This window comes from Coenobita brevimanus, chromosome 23, assembly GCF_032717465.1.
Source record: "Coenobita brevimanus isolate Jiangsu-jjx chromosome 23, ASM3271746v2, whole genome shotgun sequence".
In the NCBI taxonomy this organism is placed as follows: Eukaryota; Metazoa; Arthropoda; class Malacostraca; order Decapoda; family Coenobitidae; genus Coenobita; species Coenobita brevimanus.
Window position 1 is genome coordinate 2,014,741 of NC_136976.1, and position 23,901 is coordinate 2,038,641.

Here is a 23,901-nt window from a genome sequence, read left to right on the forward strand (position 1 = left end):
GTTCACCCTATATGGGGATGGCGAGGGCGCCTTCACGCGGTGACACATACAACCGGGTGCTTCACTGCCAGGTTATACAATGTCTTTCATGTCGCTCCCTATCCTCCACGTAAAGTGGATTGAGGAAAAGTTAAAACAGCCTGTAGTCCACTGGGTTCCCGTTTCAGATGAACCTATAGGTACTACACCACCACCACCACAGCCACATCATCATCCACAACCACCACAACGATTAATAACACTGGAGAGAAAACAAAACTCATTAACAATATTTATTCAGTGTACATTAAAAACTTCAATAAGGCATGCAAACGAGAACTGCATAGAAAACTTTATATATCTAAAATTTCGAAGCATTGTAAAAAAATGTAGCAAAACCGTGGAAAAAAATTATCCCTTTCAAAACTACACAATTCTTTCTTCCTATGACACATTCTTATTCATCCTTTCTGCTTAAGAGACTATTTTAACTTCAGAATTCATTTTGAAGGGACTGTCTCCATTAACTCGTGGACAACTATTTTTCTCATTTCAAAATCGTGTGAAGGGAGGAAGAGAAATACATTAACAGGTTCTTTAACTAAAATATCTAAATTCCTCAAGTTCATCAGCAGTGTTTTTAATATTACAAAATCATTTAAAACAAACATTCCCTTTTAAAAACTCTACATCATGGTACTGTAAACACAAAACAAGGAATTTCATCTTCATTCGCACGAGTGGTCTAAGCAGAGAGGGTGAGGAAAGGGAGTGGGGAGTGGAGAGTACAGGAAGCGAGTAGTGCTGTGAGAATTTCAACATGGCGAGGGCTAACTAGGATGATTCAGGATAAATGGAAGACAGAACGAGAGGGTAATAGAAATGATGCGAGGGGAGAAGAGAATGGGAAGGAGAAAGAGGAGGGAGTTGGAGAGGAAAGACAGGAAAATTATGTAAGAGGGCAGACATGGTGGGGGGAGAGAAGATGAAGAGAAGATGAAAGGAGGGGGTAAGGGAACAGATAAGGAAGGGATGCTGTGCGATTAACTCAACACCGTGGAGAGGAGTAACAGAAAAAAAGATGCATTAAAAGGAAGACTGTGCTAGGGGTGGGGAAGGAACGAGGCTTACAGGAAAAAGGGACGCAGTGATAAGTTCAATACTGTGGCTAGGCATAACTGATGAAACTGCAGCGTGTAGTATTGGCTGGATGACTCTTAGCCGAGCCGCTAAAACGACCCTACCACCACCACAGACGACCCTACTACCACAAGACCACTCCCACCTCGTCTCTCCTTGCTCTTCTGACCTCTCAACGGCACTCCTCATTTGGCGGCAGTGTGTACCTCTGGAAAAAGATTGGTGTCACTTTTCCCCCTTTTTATTTTACTGCGAAGAGATGTAAACAACCTTCGCCTGGGATGAGTTCGTAAATGTAAACTTTTTCTATACAACTGGTGCTCTAAAGTAAAGGAAAACTGGCAAATTATCTTTACAGGTAACAATCCGAGTAATTTTTGTCACTTTAGACTTGAGGGCTAAAAGTTAAATAAAAAGGCTTCTTAGGAAGATTTACTGCAGTGTATGGGGAGAAGATAAAAGTTAACTGAACATGCTTTACAATAGTCTTTCAAGTTTCGTAATGTCAGTATATATAGAACACCAAGATATTTATAATTCGTGAAAATTTAATGCAAGTATAATAATCTGAACGGAATGTAATTAAAGTTATACTGGGAGATGAGGCAACTGAGCAGGGACTGACCTTTGAGATAGAGAAATCTGGTTGGTAGTAGTCGTATACCACAACAGTCCCTGGCTTGACTTCCTCCACGTCCACTTCCCTTATAACGCGGAAGTTGGCGCACGTGTCGTTGGCGGACAGCTCATCGATGTAGAAGTTGATTTTGCTGCCGTCCACCTCGTAGCGCTTGATGTTGCGGTCATCCTTGAGTAACTGCTTGAGGTCCTGCTTCTCGGGGATGTAGCCAGAGATGAGGTCAACCTCGATGACGACCATGTTGGACTTGCTGTCGGGGAGGCGGTAGGAGGCGCAGACGGTGATGCGCTTGGTGACGCACTGTCTGTCCGGCACGGTGATGGTGTTGACGGTCAGGTCGAAGGCGTCGCTTGGCTCAGGGTCAGGAATGTTGTACCGCTGCACAGCCTGGTGACGAGGTGTGAGATTAATGCCTATCGACAGCACGGTGATGCTGTTATTGATAAGTCAAAGGCATTGCTTGGCACAGTGTCAGTCATATTGTACTGCTGTCCAGGCCTGTGTATGAGTGGATGAGCGAGTGTGTACAAAAGCAATGATTGATGGACTGACTAACGTAATGTCAATAAGAAAACATCAGATATTTGTTTTATGACCTGTCTGATGAAGAAACACGTCTCTGTGATCGTGGTAAATGTTAAGTTGCATTCCGTTACCCCAGATTCTTGACTGACCTGAAGGACGGCGCAGCCTTGGCCGGCAATGGCGAGGCTTAGTGTGGTGGGCATGTATGGCAGAGGCTCCAGCTGCTGCAGCAGTTTGTTGTCGTCTGTGACAGTGAATGTAAACGAGAAGTTCGCGCCCGTCACAGTTGCCTGCACGTTGAGTGGTCCCTGATATACGTGGCTCTCATAGAGGGCCATGGCCTGCAGAGCCACCACTGTGTCCTGTTAGAAGAAAGGTCAGATTGTAGTGTTCAAGCTTTGTAGTTTCATTCTGATCACACGGACATGCACATGCACTTGAACACACATGTAATGCATATAAGCGCATGCACATATCCTGTAGAGATCTAACCCTGATGTCTTCCCTTTCTTGGGCTACTTTAATTGCTAGCATACTTTTAATTCAAAGAAAATGAAATATGGAATAAGGTTCCCGTTCAGCCAGAATGGAATACAATCTTTCATTAACATCGTAAACCATGTGTCTGACCTGGGTGGAGTAGAAGCCTCCCTGGCCGTTCCTCTGTGCTGTGATCCACTTGATCACCTTCCTGGCCTGTAGCTTCATGTTCTCGGGGTCGTGGGTCATCATGGCCAGGATGCCATACCCAGCCGTTTCCAGGGCGGCTGCCCGGCTTTTGCGTGCGATGCCTGTTGAAGTGCAAATTAGACAGGTTGAACACACCATTAGCCTCTGTTATAAACATTGGGAAATTGTTGCCAGACTTCTGAAACTCCTTGGAAGATACTATTCCGCATCCACATAAAACACTTACTTGGGCAGTTAGGAATATGCTGTAGTTCGTTACCTCCGCCCGGGGGAGTCAGGAGCACTGCAAACCAAGGTGGATTTTTTTTTTTTTTGAGTATATTTCCATTGGTCAGTGATACGACGGCATACAGTACCTAGGTCACGGTGGTGTTCTAGTTTAGTTACAAGTGAGGATTTACTGTACTTTAGTGTGACTGAAGTAAAAAAAAATATTACCCGTTCCTGCCATCCTCCTTGTCAGTGGAGAAAATGAAACCTAGACTTTAAATTCAATCACAAAAGATTTTACTTCTCAGCAACAAAGTAACTCCTGTGCAGGGAGAGGGTAACATCAATTAACTACTTTAACATTCGCAAAATCTTATGGATGACCACATGTTCCAAATCGCTAGCGACTACGAAATAATCACATTTTCTTGCTTATAACCTCTTTTCTACATGAATTTTTGACTTCAGGTCAGCTTTGTTGATTATACATCATATTAATTATTCTGGCATATCCTTCGTACTGACAGTAGTCTTTTCAGTAGTGAAGAGCACAATGATATTTGGGAAGAACATTATGAAAGTCTTTCGATGGTGGAGTCTGACGAATAGGGACAGTCTTGGTGTAACTGACAGCCCAGTTTTACCAAACACATCAATTGATGATAGTCACCTGTGCTGTCAGACGTTATCCTGATTAAATTTTGCCATTAGTTATCACTGGTGTGTGATTATTCTAGGAGTGTCATCTTTCCCAGTTTACCATATGCTGTTTTCCGATATTCACCTGCATAATACCGGCTGGATAGACATATGTCCCAGATGTTAAATATAGCAATAAAGATTATAATACCACAGGGTTAGTAGTGAAGTTTGAAGGACTGAATATCAGATTATATCCTAAAGATTAGTTTCTATAATATACTAATATTATTACCATGGATACTACACTGTCATTGAAGCTGATGGGCCATATTACCAACATTAAAATTTCCGATAATTTTCAGAGAACAAAGCTCAATTGTGACAATTTCCAGATCTTCTCAATGCTATGGTAAGTAAATTTATGTCTATAGTTAGACCTTTTGAACGAGTTACTTCACTGCCAGCTGAATGGTTAAAGTTTAGCACATAGCACTGAATAACTTAAGTTTCCAGGGACTGTCTAAATTACCAGATGATGAAGGCAGTTCCCAGTGTGTTGAGTTGGAAGCAACGATGGCCAGGTCCATCAGCTGCTGCACGGCTGCAGCGGCCTCGGGCAGCTTGGCCAGGGCCAGGGCATAGGCTTTGACGGCCAGTGTGTAGGGATGGCTGGAGGTGTCAGCGGCCAGACACTGGGCGGCTGAACTGACTGCTGGGCTGGATGGGTCCTCACCAGCCTCCAGCAGCGCTGCCATCACATATGCCGTCAGGGGTGCAGGACTGTCGCTTGAACCCACACCACCCTAGGGGGAATACTTCATTATTATGACCTGTATTCCATCACAAAGTCTTGTGTGGATGAACAGATACGCGTTCACGGACAAGTGTGAAGGCAACAAATAGACGGCATGAATATATTGGCAATAGGTATAATTTTAATGGTGTGGTGAAAAATGTATAAGAGTTTAAACGTTGGAGGAGGCGTGGTAGGCCAGGTTCAATGCCGACATATGGCAAACCAGCGCGTGAGAGTCATCGAGACTGATGAGGATAAGAAACTTTCAAGGAATCGAACTGACTGGATAAATTTTGTACACGGGAGTATACAACAAGGGTTTGGCATCACTTTTCTAACTTGGACAGTTGTTGGATTGACCGAAGTGTAATTATGAAGCTACTTGTGGAGGGTCTGCCTAGGTGGAACCAGATTCCGGGGGTTTGAATAGTAAATGAATGGGGTGTGACTCATTTTATTGCACCTGCTGTCGATTAATTCTCACTATGATTTTCCTTTCCCTTGCCATGAATACTATGCCACCTTACCTATTGGTGGGTAAGAGATGAATGATTATTATGTTGATGGTTATAAATTCAGAATTAAAGTTTACAGCCAGTAATATCACAGCTCATAAGTTTTGGGAGTGACGTTATCATTGTGCACATTTTTCAACGGCCATTTTTTATTCCAAATAAACTATCACATTGGGCGTGTTATACTCCCCTTGAATATGAGACCCTCACACAGGAAAAACTCTGCCTAAGAACAATAACACCTGACTGTAGCCTAAGTGATGCCATAGAGGTGTCAAGACTCGGATCGTGGGTTACTCATGGCCACGTGGGGTGTGGCATGTATACGCGATTCCAGTTCCTTCTAGTTAATAATTGCAGTTTAAGATTATTTATAGTTATTTTCAGGCCACTGGGAACATATTTAGCTAATAAAAGTTTTAAAATGTGCTAACTTCAAGAGATTAAACAGAGTACTAGCGGAAGTCAGTCAGTCTCCCTATTGCCAGACGCCCCAATCCCATAATAGGTGGCCACAAAAAATCCCAAGTCGTCCTGTTTTGTCATTTGGCTACCCTCCCTCCAACTCAACTCCCTCTCATATCTCCCTCCATCCTATCTCATCCTTGGTCTCCCCCTCCCCCTTTCCTTCTCACTCACAGGTCAGTCTCCCACTCTCCATCCTACCCACATGGACATACTATCTCCATCTCTCTCTCAATACGTTCAGTCACAGCCACACCAGCACCACAACACGCCTTCATTTCCTCATTTGTCTGTAGTTAAGAATGGATACAGCACACTTGCCTGCATATCCTTGTGAAGCAGCTTGCCAACCGATTTAAAGCAGCCATCCTTCCCTTGTTGATCCAGAAGCCACTTGCTTGTCTCATTCTGACTTTCTTCGTCAACCTGTAGGTATTTCGAACTGCATTAACATTCACTTTTATGTGCAGCTAATAAGACTGAACTATGATGTACGTGGCGTGCAGTTCTGCAATGTTGTTATGAGCATTTAATGATATGTTGGTTCTCTTAGTTACAAGAATATACTTCAGTGTGGAATATTAACTTATGCACTACAGTTTCAACCACAATATAATACTTTGTTACTGTGCTCCCAAAACAAACATGACCAGTAGCAGTATTAGTTGTAGCCCCAGGATCAACTGAAATGGGCACAGTGGCCTGCAGGCTGAACCTGTCCTCCTGCAGTTCACCATCCTCCTCTAGGGGGATAGGAAGGGAACTGAGGGTCGTTCTATAACCGGGAATTGAAACCACTAAGTTGTATCAGTGCTGGCATCACATGAAGGCATTCCTTTCCAGCACCAGTGTTCTTGCCAAACAGTGCTCTGAAAATAGTATTAAAAACTCTTACCCATTCCCACGCCATCTGCACCCACCTGAATGTATGCCTGTGCCTGAGCAAAGGACTTCAATACAAAGGCAGTCAGGAATGTCGAGCCGGAGTCATCAGCGTTTCCAAAAGCACTGTATGAACCATCATTTCTTCGGTAGAGCAGTTCACGCTGGTAACCTGTAAAGACAAGACAGGATCAACTGCTGATTCAGTGGACATACTCCTCTGACAACGTAAAGCCACGAGCAAAGGGTCACCGATTATCCTCAGTAAGCATTGTGTCCCGCCATCTGTACTTCCCGTTCCTTGCAAAACGACAGACTGTATCCTTCCTTCTCATACTCTGTTGTGTGCTACATATTGCTGGCACACAAAAATATTTCGTGTACCACCTTCCATTGCCACAACTGGTAGAGAAGTGTCGCCGAAATTTTGCCGATGGCTGTCCACATACATATTAGCATATTCAAGTCTCCTGCTCAGCACTGGTTGGTAGAAAGAACTCTTACCTATCCATTTAATGCTATTAAGTTACAATGGACCTGGGCCCAGATAAAGCAGTTACTTCGTCATAAGTACAGGGTCATTAACTACATACAGGTGAGGATGTTATCTTAGTCGAGAATTCAGAGTTTGGCATGGGACTCCCGGTAATACAGGTGCAATTGTAAGTACACTGCCATTAGCAACTTGACATGTAGAGTTCCATGGGTACAGTGTCATAAGAAGAGTGCCACAGAATGCCATAAGCAGTCATGAGCAGTGTCCTAAGTACGAGTAATTTAAGGAGTTACCTGTGTTCATGAACCGGAGGAGTTTCTCGCGGGCCTCTGGGGTGGTCTGCCTGGTGTTGTCTAGGTAGCGCAGGACGTAGATGTTGGGGGTAAAGTTGATCATGTTCTGCTCACCACACCCATACGGCATTCTTATCAGGTGACCCAGGTTCTGTAACACACCCTCAGTTCTCTTACATGTTCAAATAATAGAAAGCACTTAGTGTATACCTCTGCCAATGCTAATAAACCTTTATTTACGTTCCTAATTCCTCCTCCTTTCCAGTTGAATATTTTTATGGGCTGGCAATCAATTCTACAGTCTGCCTGCCCCATTGCACAGTTTCTCTGCCTCATTACAGTTTCAAGAGAATGCATACTTAGGAGAATGCATACTTCCGGGGGGGAAAACAAAAACAAAAACCTGCATCCGGATTAACTTTAAAATCTAAAACTCTTCCTTGATGCACCGCCCACCTATCCAACTTACTTCCTTGCCATCGGATAACATAACTTATACACTGATAGGGGTGAATACATAACCACCAACATCGTTCCCAGAAGTAATTACTCATATTACAAAAATGCCCCAGTGCGATTCAGGTACTGCAGCAGCTTCTGACCGCGTATACTGTTTCGATATTAAACTAACAGTATTACAAACTATATAACTAGCTACAGATATGATCTGTTGCTTACTACCATACCCGTGGTAGTTAAATTCGAAGTAAAGGAGTACTAGAGTGGCAGATCATGATGCATACAATATAGCAAACTTCAAACAACTACCAGGACAGTGGAATATTAATCTTCGACCTATTTCCCTGACAAAGCTATGGTTCACGAATGTATTTTATAAATGCCTATGATATCGAATTATTTTAGAAGAACAAGTGATGAAATAAATCTATCAAGGCACTTCGACGTTCAAAACACACCTCGAGGGACAGAGCCAAGAGATCTCCCACGGCTGTGACCCATCCCCTCGCAGATCCCTCCACCAGCGTCGCCGGCAGGGCCAAATCCCACGACTCTAGCGTGTCCTCACCTGTCTCCAAGTCTGTGTGCAACAACATCAATTTACAGACATTAATTACTACATTATTTCTGTTCTACACAGTGTAACAACCAGATCTACTTAGGGCAACTGTTTACCCGTATAAATATATTTCAGTGGCTAACTTCATTTGTGTTCCAGAGCAACTTACCTTCAGCACAGATGTACTTTGTCCAGGTGTTCTCTCTCAGGAAGCCCTCAGCCTCTACCCTGATTGGCTTGATTAGAGCATCGCTGAAGGATAATAGGCAAGAGAGATTGTGTTTATCTGTTAGAGGTCGTATCGTACAAAGCTAATGTCTAATAAGTCCTAACCTGCCAAGAATAAGATTTACAACTGTCGACATTACATCCAGGTTCCTAACTACTACAAGGTAAGCAAGGACAAAGGAGAAACTGTCCAGGAAAATGGCTCGTCAGAGAAGAAAAAGTTGTGACTAATATTTTGACATTGATCTGTTGCTGCCAAGGAATGATGGCAAACAGAAGGCAAATTTACGTTAAGTATGGTGTGGACAAAACCCCAAAGTTTAGATGACAATTCCTCATGGATACGATGATAGACCATGTCTGGTCTTTTTGTTGAGTTGCTGATGGTTAAATGCAGGCAAATAATCACACAATACAGTTCCATAAATGACCTACTACGTTGGGAGTTTGCTGTATATCGTCACTATTTTGGTGCCAGAGAGGGACGCCTTCACGTGATGGCACAAAGATAGCCGAGTGATGGAGCTGTTAGACCGTACAAACGTCCCTCATTTCCCTCCCTATCCCCCCCAAAAGGAGAATGGCCGACTGCAAGGGAAGGGAAGCTCCAGTTTGCAGCCCACTGGGTTCTGTTACATAGCCTATGATTTCATCATCCTTTGTGTAATTTTAACGCACAGTATGCTGCATGTTTGATCACGAGCGTGTTCTGCCTCAGTTCCCCCCTTCTACCGTTATAGTAGAGTAAGTCGACATCTCTGTTATACTTTGCGGGATTGTCATCTCTTTGTCCCCATGGCTTCATTTGCGCGTCCTCATTACAAGTTGTATCAAGCTCTCCTGGCCCCTATATAATGAGCTCAGTCTCTGCATCATTGCCACTTAGATCTGCTCCTCATTTTGTTCACATCTCTGTCCTCCCCTGTACAATTATTATTATTGTGAGTGCTCAAGAAATCTCCAAACATCTAGCAGCTGTGTGTAATTTGAGTATAACTGTTGTTGTATTTTTTCTTGTACTGTGTAGCATAAGGTTAATTCTTAGGCCTAGTGAGGTTTTGATTAATGTTGGGTTGTGTCAGTTATTTTTGATAATAGTTTGTATCTGTAATTATTTATCTGGCATTCACTGAGTATTATCTGGTATCTCATTTTATCAGGGCTGACTTAGATAAATTTACTCTTGCTAATTTCGTGTTAATAGAGGCTATTGCAGTTAACCATATATTTAGCCTGTTTATTTGCCATTACATTATCCTTATGAGTCCTGAATGTTTTGTTGTTAATTTAAGCATTAAACTTTAACTTGTAATTTTACCTAACTCTTTTGTTTTGAACCTGGAACTTTACGGGACAGTGGTGATTTTTAGCATTCTCACTTAAAGTGTACGTTATCTTTCTCTGTTCCGTAACATAAATTTGGCGACCTCATATCAGGATATTCAGGATATTATCATAAGGATATTGTTTGATATTTTGTGACTGTGATATATTCATGATGGCTACTATTTCTACACTTGATGAAGCCAAGGATTTTTTGTCAAATGTGCAAACAGTGTGTGATATAGAAAACAGAACAAAGAATGAACTTAAGATTGTTGCTCAACAATTGGGATTTGTTGTTCGCTCTCATCAGTCTAAAGATCAGATTGTTGGCATGATTAATAAAAGCTTGTTTAATGTAACTCCTCCAAATGAGCAAACGCAGATTGAATTAGCTAAGTTACAGCTAGCCCTGCAGGAGGCTCGTGTGAAGGAAGCTGAATTTCAGGCAAAAGCTAAGGAGGCTGAGGCACAAGTTGAAATTGCTAGGATTCAGGCACACCATGAGTATCGCATGAAACAAGGTGGAACTGGATCATCTAGCTCTGATGATTTTGATGTGGCTAAAAATGTTAAACTTGTCCCTCCTTTTAATGAATCTGATTTAACAAAGTATTTTCAGTTGTTTGAGAGGGTAGCTACAGGTTTTAATTGGCCTAAGGAGTATTGGCCAGTACTCCTTCAAACTGTTCTCACCGGTAAAGCTCAAGTAACTTATGCATCTTTGCCTCAGGATCAATCTGATAATTATGATGTAGTTAAGAGCTTGATTCTTAAGGCCTATGAGCTTGTTCCTGAAGCTTATAGAGTAAAATTTAGGACAACTTACAAGCAAGATAAGCAATCCCATGTTGAGTATGCAAAAATCAAAGAAGATTTGTTGGAGCAGTGGTTAAATTCTAAGAATGTGGATTCTGATTTTGACAAATTTAAGCAGATGATTTTGCTGGAGGATTTCAAAAGGTGTATTAGTAAAGATGTAAGCCTATATCTTGATGAGAAAAGAATAGATAATTTGTCTGATGCTGCAGTTTTAGCTGATGAGTATGTTCTCACTCACAAGAGATATTCTAGAGAAAAAGGGAAAGCTGAGAGTAGGTACGTTGCCTCTACTCAGAGTACAGGTAACAGGAAAGAGAATAAAGACGATGTTTCTCAGGAAGTAAATACCAGCTTCACCTCTAGATTTCAGAAAAGTAAATGTACTTATTGTAGTAAGCTTGGTCATACTACGGAGAGATGTTTCAGGAGACAGCGTGATGTGAACAAAAAGGAGTCTTTAAATATTCAGTCAATTGGTCTAGTGTCCACTCTTGAGAGTTCCCAGAATTCTTTAACTGAGTTAACTGAACCTGCTTTGAGGGGTAACTTAAATTCTCATGATGGAGCTCCTCTTTTGAGCAGTAACGTGGGTGACACTCTCAAGAGTTCATGTGCTAATTTCCTGTCTGATGGTTTTGTCAGTCCTCTGGACAGTAATGACAGGAAATCAGTTAAAATATATCGTGACACAGGTGCTTGCCAATCCCTTATGCTGACAAGTGTTCTAGGTTCTAATGTTAATTCCTCTGATGAAACTGTAATCTTACAAGGTGTAGGGAATAATTACTTCTCTGTCCCTCTGTGCAGAGTGAATTTAGAGTCTGGTTTTGTTAATGGTTCTGTTATGGTTGGGTTGGTTGAGACACTCCCAATGTCAGGTGTAACTTTCTTACTTGGAAATGATATTGGTGGAAGTCAAGTGTGTCCAGCTCCTCAGTTGTCTGGTGAGCCAGTGGCTGCGTCCCAGGATTGTGATGTCCCTGATGTGTTCCCTGCATGTGCTGTCACTAGGGCTAAGTCTAAAGTTACTGGTGATTTAGAGGATAATGATGATGAGGATGATGTTTTCCTAGCTGACACTTTTCTTGCTAATTTGGACCACTCACCAGATGAGGCAGTACCCCGTAGTGTTGATAATTTGTCTCGTCAAGAGTTGGTTGAGTTGCAGGTTGCTGACCCTGAGTTGAAAGGTCTAGGTAACTCTGCTTACAGTGAAGAAGAGTCAGCCGGTGCTTCTACTTGTTATTATGTAAAGTCAGGAGTACTTATGAGGAAGTGGAGACCCCCAACAGCATCAGCCGACTGTGAATGGGAGGTTGTACATCAAGTTGTCATCCCTCGTGTTTGTAGGCAGGATATCATTCGAGTGGCTCATGATTCCAGTTTGGCAGGACACCTTGGAGTGAGGAAGACTGTGGCACGCATTTTGAAACACTTCTACTGGCCAGGTATCTTCAGGGATGTTTCCTGGTATTGTAAGTCTTGTCACACCTGTCAAGTTGTGGGGAAGTGTAATCAGACCGAAAAGGTTGCACCTCTAGTTCCCATTCCTCCTTTTGAGGCGCCTTTCACCCGTGTGTTGGTGGATATTGTGGGCCCTCTTCCTAAGACTTCTTCAGGATTTTCTTATGTGTTGACCATGATTGATATGGCTACTCGTTATCCTGAAGCCATTCCACTTAGAAACATCTCAGCAAAGAACGTAGTTAAGGAAATGCTAGGGTTCTTCACAAAGTTTGGTCTGCCCAAGGAGGTACAGTCAGACCGGGGAAGTAATTTCATGTCAAACGTTTTCAAGCAGTCTCTGAAAGAGTTGGGCATCACCCAGATCACGTCTTCAGCTTACCATCCCCAGACCCAAGGAGCGTTGGAGAGATATCATCAAACACTCAAATCGATGCTCAAGAAATACTGTTTGGAACACCAGAAAGACTGGGATAAAGGTCTTCCATTTGTTGTATTTGCCGCAAGAGAATCTCCAAATGAATCACTGGGCTTCTCACCTTTTGAACTACTGTTTGGCCATGAAGTAAGAGGACCCCTTAAGTTACTCAAGGAATGCTGGCTGTCGGAGGAAGATGACGTCAACCTGCTGGAGTATGTGATGAATTTCAAAGAACGGCTGTCCACTGCTTTACAGCTGGCGAGAGAGAATTTAGGAGCTGCTCAGAAGATGAAGACTTGGTATGATAAGAAGTCCAGGTTACGCCACTTTCAGCCAGGAGATCAGGTTTTGATTCTGCTACCAGTTCATGGGCAACCTCTTCAAGCCAAGTTTAGTGGTCCTTATTTCGTGGAGAAGAAACTCAGTGATGTCAACTATGTCATCGCCACACCAGATCGTAGAAAGAACAAGCAACTATGTCACATCAACATGCTAAAGTTATATCACAGGCGGGACGAAAATAATCCAGTCTGCACTGTAGCTGTTCCACCCGAGTCTGCAAGTGAAGCTCTCCCATGCAGTATGAGCCTGAGTGATAGTTTGGGGAAGAATCCTGATATCATGAATGATCTCCAGACTAAGCTTTCTCATCTACCACCCAAGGAAAGGCAGGAGTTTTCGGCATTACTGCAGGAGTACCCGCAAGTGTTCCGTGCTACTCCAGGAAGAACCACTGTGTTGATGCATGATGTCGATGTTGAAGACGCAAAGCCAATTAAATTGCCTCCTTACCGTGTGAACCCAGTGAAAGTTCCTCTCATCCAGAAGGAGCTTGGCTACCTGTTGGACCACAAGATGATTGAGCCCTGTCAGAGCGAGTGGAGTTCTCCTGTCACTCTAGTCTCTAAGCCAGGTGGGTCACAGAGGCTTTGCATTGACTACAGACGTGTTAATCAGATAACCAAAACAGACACTTACCCTCTCCCTCGCGTGGAAGATTGCATAGACAAGATCGGAAAGGCTAGGTACATAAGTAAGTTTGATTTGTTAAAGGGATACTGGCAAGTACCTATGACTGAACGTGCTAGGGAGATCTCATGTTTTGTAACACTAGGAAAGGCTTTTGCATGTTCTGTAATGCCGTATGGTATGAAGAATGCACCAGCCACATTTCAGAAGCTCATGAATGTTGTAACAGAGGGTTTGGCAGGGTGTGTTGTTTATATTGATGATGTATTAATCTTCAGTGACAACTGGAAAGATCACCTATGCCATGGCAGTAAATTTCTTGACCGTTTAGTTCAGGCTAATCTTGTAGCTAATTTATCAAAGTGTGAGTTTGGTCAAGCTAAAGTTCAGTACCTTGGGTATGTAATTGGTGATGGACATGTTGCACCACCAGGAGCTAAGGTTCAGGTTATAAGTGATCTTCCCAGTCCTAAAAGTAGGAAAGAGCTACAAAGATTTTTGGGAATGGTAGGTTATTACAGGAGATTTGTTCTTAACTTTTCTATTCTTGTATCACCACTTACAGACCTACTGAAAAAGGGAGTTGAATTTGTCTGGACCGATAACTGTGAATCCTCTTTCAACAAACTTAAAGCTATTCTATTAAGTCAGCCAGTGCTCGCTACTCCAAATTTTGCTAAGCCTTTTAAGATGGCTGTTGATGCAAGTGATACAGGAGCTGGGGCTGTTTTGCTGCAAGAGGATGATCAGGGTATTGAACATCCTGTATCTTATTACAGTAAGAAGTTCACTCCACCTCAAAAGAACTACTCAACTATTGAGAAAGAGCTTTTGGCCTTGATTTTGGGTTTACAGCATTTTTCATTTTATTTGTGTTCTGGTTTTGACCCCATAGTCATTTATACCGATCATAACCCACTGAAATTCCTTAGTAAGTTTAAAGATAAAAATCAGAGATTGACAAGATGGAGTCTACTTCTTCAGGAGTATTCATTAGACATACAACATGTCAAGGGGAAAGAGAATGTTATTGCAGATTGCTTATCTAGACTTTAGACAGATTGTTTTAGAGTAATAAGAAATTTCCTTTGTAAATTTCTTTTTCTTTGTGGGGAGGTGTTACATAGCCTATGATTTCATCATCCTTTGTGTAATTTTAACGCACAGTATGCTGCATGTTTGATCACGAGCGTGTTCTGCCTCAGTTCCCCCTTCTACCGTTATAGTAGAGTAAGTCGACATCTCTGTTATACTTTGCGGGATTGTCATCTCTTTGTCCCCATGGCTTCATTTGCGCGTCCTCATTACAAGTTGTATCAAGCTCTCCTGGCCCCTATATAATGAGCTCAGTCTCTGCATCATTGCCACTTAGATCTGCTCCTCATTTTGTTCACATCTCTGTCCTCCCCTGTACAATTATTATTATTGTGAGTGCTCAAGAAATCTCCAAACATCTAGCAGCTGTGTGTAATTTGAGTATAACTGTTGTTGTATTTTTTCTTGTACTGTGTAGCATAAGGTTAATTCTTAGGCCTAGTGAGGTTTTGATTAATGTTGGGTTGTGTCAGTTATTTTTGATAATAGTTTGTATCTGTAATTATTTATCTGGCATTCACTGAGTATTATCTGGTATCTCATTTTATCAGGGCTGACTTAGATAAATTTACTCTTGCTAATTTCGTGTTAATAGAGGCTATTGCAGTTAACCATATATTTAGCCTGTTTATTTGCCATTACATTATCCTTATGAGTCCTGAATGTTTTGTTGTTAATTTAAGCATTAAACTTTAACTTGTAATTTTACCTAACTCTTTTGTTTTGAACCTGGAACTTTACGGGACAGTGGTGATTTTTAGCATTCTCACTTAAAGTGTACGTTATCTTTCTCTGTTCCGTAACAGTTCACATTCAGATAAGCCTAGGGTTGCAACTGCTACTGCTACCACTACTACTACTACTGCAACTGGTACCACCACTACCACCACACTATGTTCAAACTCATCACTCGGCACAGCCACACATATACCTCCTTGCTGGTGGAGTTGAACCGGCCCCACATCCCTGCTGACTCTGCTGATCCACAACAGCTGACACGGAGATGTTCACGTCAGCGATCTCAGTGGGTTTGATCTTGACTGTGAGCACTACCTTGTCCTGGGGTGGCACACAGGCGCTCCTCTTGCCCCGCTGGAGAGCCGCCCCTGGGTCTGCTCCTGTCGCGGCCTCTTCTAGAATCTCGTACTCGGGACTCTCCTCCAGGGTCACGCTCACCTGTGGAGTCACGCGACGACACGGGTTATATTAGTGACATGCAGACATCATGTATTCCCTAAGCCAAACACGACTGTCTTAGTCAAGGCAAATGTGGTTAAAGTGAAGGCAATCTTCTATGTCTATGTCCAGACCAAATGTTTGCTAGTGCAGGCGTGAGTTTTGCATCGCTACCCCATAGAAGTTCTCGCCTGCACCCGCCCGTGTCCAGTGGAGCCCACTTAGGGGTTACAGCGATTTGAAATTCCCGCCAGCACATATTTAGTATGGACACTGTTTTCAAGGTAACAATAATACAGCCACAGCCTAATGTTAAAGCCGAAACACTGGGCTGGTGGCGACATCCGAAAACTAACAGGCAATGGTAGGCCCAGTAATATGATAGTTCAGTGATAAAAACTAATGCAAATGAAAATAATACGAAAACACTATGCAGGCTGTGACGTTTTTGAACTAACCGGGAGTGGCTGGTCGACGTAGTTGAAGATCGACATCTTGACGGGTAGGATTTCCCCACGCTTGACGGTGGGCGGGAGGGTGAGGTCAATGAAGAAGGGCGTGAAGGTGGTGATGGTTTCCCTGGCGGAGAGACCAACGCCCTTCTGCGGGTGGGCACACACGGCCTTGCCCACCCACTGTGTGATGGTGTCAGGCACTGTCACTGGCTGCTCACTCACTCCGGACGCTCTGAAAATATCCATCATCAACACCATCATCATCGCCATCACCATATCACCATTGTCACCACCACCATTATGTCGGCTGAATAAGAGCGTTTGGTGTACACGTTAGAGATTACTAGAGTTGGTCCGACCATGAAGGGGTTATAGATTTACGGACCACCACCAGGTCCCACAATCACGTCTCAGGATAAATGGTTCTCGGTGATTTAGAGGTAGCGTCTCTCCTGACATGACTTAGTGATTGACGGCTGACAGACTGATGATTGACGGCTGACAGACTGATGATTGACGGCTGACAGACTGATGATTGACGGCTGACAGACTGATGATTGACGGCTGACAGACTGATGATTGACGGCTGACAGACTGATGATTGACGGCTGACAGACTGATGATTGACGGCTGACAGACTGATGATTGACGGCTGACAGACTGATGATTGACGGCTGACAGACTGATGATTGACGACAGATAGACTGATGATTGACGACAGATAGACTGATGATTGACGACAGATAGACTGATGATTGACGACAGATAGACTGATGATTGACGACAGATAGACTGATGATTGACGACAGATAGACTGATGATTGACGACAGATAGACTGATGATTGACGACAGATAGACTGATGATTGACGACAGATAGACTGATGATTGACGACAGATAGACTGATGATTGACGACAGATAGACTGATGATTGACAACAGACTGATGACTGACATGAGTGGTGGGTTGATTGATGACACCGACTTATGAAGAAATTGATGACTTACGGGATCACCACCAGTTCCCACAGCCAGGTCTCGGGGAAGTCTGTTCTCGGGGCCTCGGGTGTGGCGTCTCCCTGTTCACCCTCCCTGTCTGCGCTGCCCCCTGCGATGGCCGCCTCAGGTGGTGGTGGTGCTCCGGGCGCAGCTCCGACGGCAAATACAGGTCGTTCTTGAAGTGGACGGTCGAAATTCTGGATAACTGGTCCTCCACCGAATCCTCCTCCAAAATCTTAAAAGAAAAAAAAAGAAAAAAAAGAAAAAAGGCTGAGGTTTGTACTGGCATTTCGTGGTACAATTACCTCAGCGAATTATTCTGTTTAATACACACCAATAACTTTTATGCTGTAATTCAGCGGCTTTGGAGAGCTCGTGACACTTCTTCCTAAGCGACTGATGCTGCATGTTACTTCAAAGCAGTCTCCCATTACTAAAACTATATACCTATTACAATATATTTAACAAAGACGATGTTTTAGGGAAACACACAAAATAAATAGGTAAGAAAAAAATGCTACGAAGCCTGCAATGCCACTCAGGAATAGGGGCAGATAATCTTGACAAGTCACAGGCTGAGGGTCTTAATTTTCAAGGAGATTTCGAGACACCGCCTCTGAAGCGATTTATTTTGCCTATTAAACCTGAGTATCCTCTTGTTCATTAGGGTCATATCTTCGTCTGTTTAGGCCTTCTATGAACTCTATTTACTATTTACCATCTCCCAGCTCTCCCTCTCTCTCCCAGCTCTCTCTCCATCTCTCTTACACTGATTGGATAGGAAAATAGATGCATCTACTAACGACTTAACACATTACAACTTGCTACTCATTTTACCTTCTTAATATTTACGCAGAGTGCATGAATACAAGGGAAAAACTACTATATATCATGAGGTCAGAAGGACGTAAATCCATTGAGAAACTGAGTAAGCTGGGTTGTATTAGTGGTATAAGAAGGTTCCTAACACCTCCCCCGGGGCGATTTATTTTGCAGACCTGGAAGTTACAGAGACAAAATGGCGATAGAAATAGTGATAGAAAATAGAATTATGAACAGAAAACGAGAGAAAATTATAGGTACAAATAATACAAAGGAAAATATGTAGGTGTAAAAAGCATAATAAATCGCCAAGAAGAAGGTGTTAGGGATCCATCGCTGCTACCTGTAATTAAGCCCCCCGCTACCTGTAACTCAGACCCCCGCTACCTGTAATCAAGCCCCCCCACACCTGTAATCAAGCCCCCCCCACACCTGTAATCAAGCCCCCCGCTACCTGTAATCAAGCCCCCCCACACCTGTAATCAAGCCCCCCCCACACCTGTAATCAAGCCCCCCCCACACCTGTAATCAAGCCCCCCCACACCTGTAATCAAGCCCCCCCCACACCTGTAATCAAGCCCCCCCCACACCTGTAATCAAGCCCCCCCACACCTGTAATCAAGCCCCCCCACACCTGTAATCAAGCCCCCCCACACCTGCAATCAAGCCCCCCCACACCTGCAATCAAGCCCCCCCACACCTGCAATCAAGCCCCCCACACCTGCAATCAAGCCCCCCACACCTGCAATCAAGCCCTCCACACCTGTAATCAAGCCCTCCACACCTGTAATCAAGCCCTCCACACCTGCAATTAAGCCCCCCACACCTGCAATTAAGCCCTCCCCACCTGTTATTAAGCCCCCCACACTCAGCTTACCTTCCTTCTCACACGGTCTTGTTTCCACAGTGTAATCAGTAAAGACAAACACTCCGGCATCCTGAAAATGAGGTAAGAGGTTTATTATTAGTGTTATTTTGTTTTTACGAAATATACCACGAATCAAAAAGGCTATGTACACAGACAAGCCAAAAATACGACCATATGCACACCAAAAAACGCACACAGAGCCTAAGAACGCACACAAAACCCACAGCCAGCCACACACACGCACACGTACACACAAACTAGACAAAAATACATCCACAGACACTATTTGCACAACAAAAACGTACACAGCCTACGGACGCACACAAAAACCACAGACAGCCATACACAAACCAACTCCCACACACGTACACACACACTACCCAATATCTCAACTATAAAAAAAAAAATAGTATACATGACTTGAGAAATATTAAAATTCTGCAAGACAACAACATTACTGAATTACCGAAAAAAGAGATCAACAAAAGAGGATGGCCCAGTCTCATTACAAGCCCCGAAATGATAATACTCACATCAAACATCTTCAGAGCGTCGACGTAATCTGTGTAGTAACCGATGTAGGGTGGCGGCCGGATGGGAGATATTCCTGGAAAAAGAAACAAAGGCTGAGATACACATTGATTAGCTTCCTGTCGTAAAATAGGATTTTTTTTTTTCCAGGAGCTACACATCCCCTCCTGCAAAACAAAACAAATTTTTTTTTCCCCTAGCAACTGATACTTATTGATTTATTCTATTTTTTTTTTTATAGGACGAATTAATGACAAAGGTGAAATTCTGCATTCCCTCCCTTCCTCCTTCCTGCAAATCAAAACTTCAAAGATACGCCGATATATTTTCTTGAAGGGGTAACAATATTTCACATTGGCCCTCCTGTGCAAACTACGCCTGGTACTTTCAACTCTAGGTTCATCTGAAATGTGAACCTAGTGGACTGCAGGCTTAAGTTACCCCCTCTTGCAGTCCCATCCTCCTCCTTTCGGGCGATAGGGAGGGAGCTGAGCGAGATTTGTATAACCGGGCAGCTCAACAACCCAGCTAATTCGGTGCCACCACATGAAGGCGTCCAATCTCAAATCGCATGGGGGAAAGGAAAGGCCCACAGTTTTCCAGGTAGTTTATGGAAAGACTATAGCTACTTGATTTTGGGTTAGCCTGCATGCCACATTACTACAGTGCTGTTTGCTACGATACAGAAAGGGCAAGCGCGTTCATCTTTGGCGCGTAAGAAGTTAAAAGAAAAAACCTTAAAGTCAGTACAGTGTGTGTGTGTGTGTGTGTGTGTGTGTGTGTGTGTGTGTGTGTGTGTGTGTGTGTGTGTGTGAGCGTGTGTGTGTGTGTGTGTGACCGTGTGTGTGAGCGTGTGTATAAATATGTGCACGGGAATATCACCACCTCTTACTGGAAATGAATGTTATCATCTAGTCTTATTAAAAAAATGTTAAAAACCCCTACCTCCGGCCAATGGTTGGGGTGCGTTTTTGTTTCTGCAGTAGTTGTAGTCATTCACCTGTCTCTGCTCCCACTTGGACACGCGGAAGTCGTCAGCGAAGCTAAAGAGCCTATTTAGGTTGATGGGGTCTGGGTCTACGGCGAGAAGTTCGGTGCTCTTGTCAACAACACCTGGAAGAACGGTAGTGGTGATAGTAGTAGTGGCCAGAGTAGTAGTGGCAAGAGTAGTAGTGGCAAGAGTAGTAGTGGCAATAATAGTAGTGGCAATAATAGTAGTGGCAATAATAGTAGTGGCAATAGTATAAGTAACAATAATAAATGCTTAGATGCAATAACTGTACTGCGTGAATATCATTAACTTTAAAATGTTATGACGAATGACAGATCCCCACAGAATTAGGGCTTCACTTAATCGTAAATAAATGTAAATAATGACAAAAGGACAGTATGACAGAGCTTACCGACACTGCACACTGATTCGGGCTGTGACTTCAGTGTGAGCGCTGCGGAATCTCCAGGTTGGGCCTTCTTGGTGGACCAGCTGAGAGTCACGTCATGGGGTAAACATTTCTCCACCTTCAGCTCCCTCGCGTCTGATACCACCTCTCCGTCATCGCGGGTGTACCATACCAGCACCTGAAATCACACCGCAGCACTATCATACCACCCCAGTTACTAATACCTCATGCCACACCGTTACCTGCCACACAATACTTTTTAAATTTGGCGGTTTGGGAGGCTGTCTGCGAGAGGTCATGTCCGTGGATCTACTAGAGGTTCGTCTGTCTCCTCTGTTCTCATTTTTTCTAATTTTCCAACAATCTCTCTCAAACCTTCACAGACCAATTCTCTAGCTATCAATTTTTCTATGCCGCAATTCTCTTAACTGCCATTCCGTCTCTAGGGTTTTAATTAATTCTCTGTCTCACCCTCGCGGTCGGTTTTGCTGTAGGGGGAAGGCTGATGTTGATATTGACGACGCCTCTCACAGTGCCTGGCAGGGGCGGCGGCAGGGGCTCCACCAGGTGTTCCGTCTGTATTGGCAAGTTCCCCTCCGTCAGCGGGTAATCTTGGGTGCTGGTGTGTTGGATGCGACCGCGGGACACCACCTGAAAAGCCATCAAAGTCATTATTGTCATCATTGTCAGTGTCGTCGTCGCATTCGTAATTATCAATAAACTCTCATCTTCATTTCCCTGTCACTTTCCTAGCTTAAACTTCCCTAACTCTTTGTCGCACGCTTATTTGCCAAATCCATTCACCTTTGTCCACGACCCCCCTCCCACCTTCAAACTTACAAACATGTATCATCCTTCTCTGTCACTTAACTACATGAAATAAGCTGCAAAATGACGAAAATCTGGGCCATATTAAGAGTGGTGTATAGGATATCACACAGCCACCTTTCTCTCAACCAATTATTTTACTCTTCTACATTTATCTTCGAAACGCGACGCCCATGAGCATCCTATTATCAAAAGGTCCACTATTTAAAAGAGATAAATATGGGACTTCTGATGACATGCATACAGTGGCTTCCGAAATCCTGCCTTCACTATCACGGCAAGAATTATACCTGCACAGTGATGGCGGCAGAGGGTTGGTCCCTGGCGGAGAAGAGAACTGGAAGGACGTGCTGACTGGGCTGGTCTCTGGAGCATGGCAGCGTGTCCTCAGGTGCGTTGATCAGCAGGGAGGAGTTGGAGGGGGAGTAGTAGTGTGTGATCGTGTCTGAGAACTCCGAGGAATACATGGTGGCACGACAGTTGAGCGCCTTCATCTGAGGAAAAGGAAAAGGAACTGCAAGACCTTGGCGCATGGAAGATATTGGCGCGTTAAAGATACTGGAATACACTTATCACTGCCTGGCACACAAACACTGGCTCAGAAGACATTAACGCACTTTAGACAGACATATGAAGCATTACGACGAGACAATACCACATAGGACAACACAATGGTACCGTCTTAAAGTTGGTACATTATTGGACTGCATCGTCTAAACATCATTTTCTTTTTTCCCCAGAAGAAGCAGTACACTTTCCCACTACATATATTCGACTGTGTTCATAAGGATCTTTTTCAAGGCACCAGTGAAGGCCAGACACTAACCTTGACGCTGTAGGACTCGTAGGAAGGAAGGACGGTGGTGAAGATGCCGTCAGGAGCAGTGGTCGTGTTGGTGCAGGTGCCGGCAGCGCACACCTCCACGGGAACGCCAGCAGCGGGAGTGTTGTCAGGTCGCTCGGCTTTCACCTGATGATAATTAGTTTTCATTGGTCAGATATGAAGTTCCTTAAAAAAAAAATTAGATAATGTACAACGGTTGAATTGATATGTTCTGCTATAATTTTGACTTGTGGGATCCCTCTGACTCAAAATCATGTTTGCTAGAATACAGTGCCAGTGTTGTTCCAAAGAATGAGTTATTGAATCTTATCTTTGTTATAGCTTTCTTTAGAAGAGTTATTTGGCCTTTCAGCACTCGTCACTCACTCGAATCAACCTTTACCTTGATGGTGTAGGGCAGGTTGGGCTTCATATACTCGTCCTTGTATACTGTATTGAAATTCACTGCATTGCGCGTAACTGAGGCGGTCTTCGTGCCCTTCAGCTCCACGCCCGTCCCCTCCTCACTGACGGTGGCCGTGACTCTCAAGGAATACACGTTGCAGTCCACAATCTGCATCTCTGCCGACGTTACATCCACCGTGGCACATCCAGAGAGCTGAAAAATGGGTAGGCGCTGTTTACTATACTCTTTCTACTTCAGCTTGGCCTAAAACTCTCCCATCTCCAACTTCTATACTCTTGGCACTCTGTATTCACGTTGCAATCTACCATCTTCATCTCTGGCGACTTCTCTTCAACAGTCGTACACCCAGAGCTGAAATTTAAACCAAAACTCCGTGCACTTTAACGACCTAAAATTCTCTCCTTCAATGGTGATCTGTAACAACGATTAACGCTCTGATACGGTGTTTGTCACGATATTTTTTGAACACGAAGTATAAACTTAATTTTTCTATCTATCTATCAATTGCCACACGCCTTAATCCCGTAAGAAGCGGCCACAAACAAATCGCCTTCATGTCGCCCTGTCCCCTGCCATTTCACTGCCCCGCTCCCAGTTCACACACCACTCTCATACACCTCTCCACTCCATCCCTCCATTTCCGCCCCCTCCTTCTCCCCCCCCACCCCTCACCTAACTAACATACACACTCCTTGTCAGTCTCTTGCAGTGAGTGTTTTTTCCTACCTGCTTTGCTGATCTGTTCCACGCATAGTAACATCAAAATGGTACATGCTACTGTCTAGTTTGTGCTGGTAAGAGTACAAACCAACTCTTTATAGATGAAAAGTACTTAATGTAACAACTGTGGTATCGGTAATAAAAAAAAAAATCTATCTATCTATCTATCTATCTACAATTTATCAATATATCCAGACGCCATAATCTCGTAATGGGTGGCAGTCTGAGGTGTTTACGGCA

The 23,901-nt window shown here is 43.6% G+C and overlaps 1 protein-coding gene across 1 annotated transcript in view; it reads right to left on the minus strand.

Annotated features, from left to right (window-relative positions):
- Positions 1–259: 259 nt before the first annotated feature.
- Positions 260–23,901, minus strand: part of LOC145392925 (alpha-1-inhibitor 3-like) — a 55,694-nt gene continuing 32,052 nt past the window's right edge. The window contains exons 7-27 of the mRNA XM_080267210.1: positions 22,918–23,133; positions 22,518–22,661; positions 21,982–22,185; positions 21,335–21,514; positions 20,867–21,041; positions 20,409–20,576; positions 19,466–19,539; positions 18,942–19,002; positions 17,252–17,477; positions 16,248–16,476; positions 15,545–15,789; positions 8,461–8,543; positions 8,191–8,312; positions 7,274–7,424; positions 6,523–6,656; positions 5,924–6,028; positions 4,356–4,629; positions 2,915–3,075; positions 2,434–2,646; positions 1,745–2,146; positions 260–1,327 (exon numbers count right to left, since the gene is read on the minus strand). Of these exons, the coding sequence (XP_080123336.1) occupies positions 1,292–1,327; positions 1,745–2,146; positions 2,434–2,646; positions 2,915–3,075; positions 4,356–4,629; positions 5,924–6,028; positions 6,523–6,656; positions 7,274–7,424; positions 8,191–8,312; positions 8,461–8,543; positions 15,545–15,789; positions 16,248–16,476; positions 17,252–17,477; positions 18,942–19,002; positions 19,466–19,539; positions 20,409–20,576; positions 20,867–21,041; positions 21,335–21,514; positions 21,982–22,185; positions 22,518–22,661; positions 22,918–23,133 (3,603 nt within the window). The 3' untranslated portion in view covers positions 260–1,291. The remainder of the gene's footprint in view (positions 1,328–1,744; positions 2,147–2,433; positions 2,647–2,914; positions 3,076–4,355; positions 4,630–5,923; positions 6,029–6,522; positions 6,657–7,273; positions 7,425–8,190; positions 8,313–8,460; positions 8,544–15,544; positions 15,790–16,247; positions 16,477–17,251; positions 17,478–18,941; positions 19,003–19,465; positions 19,540–20,408; positions 20,577–20,866; positions 21,042–21,334; positions 21,515–21,981; positions 22,186–22,517; positions 22,662–22,917; positions 23,134–23,901) is intronic.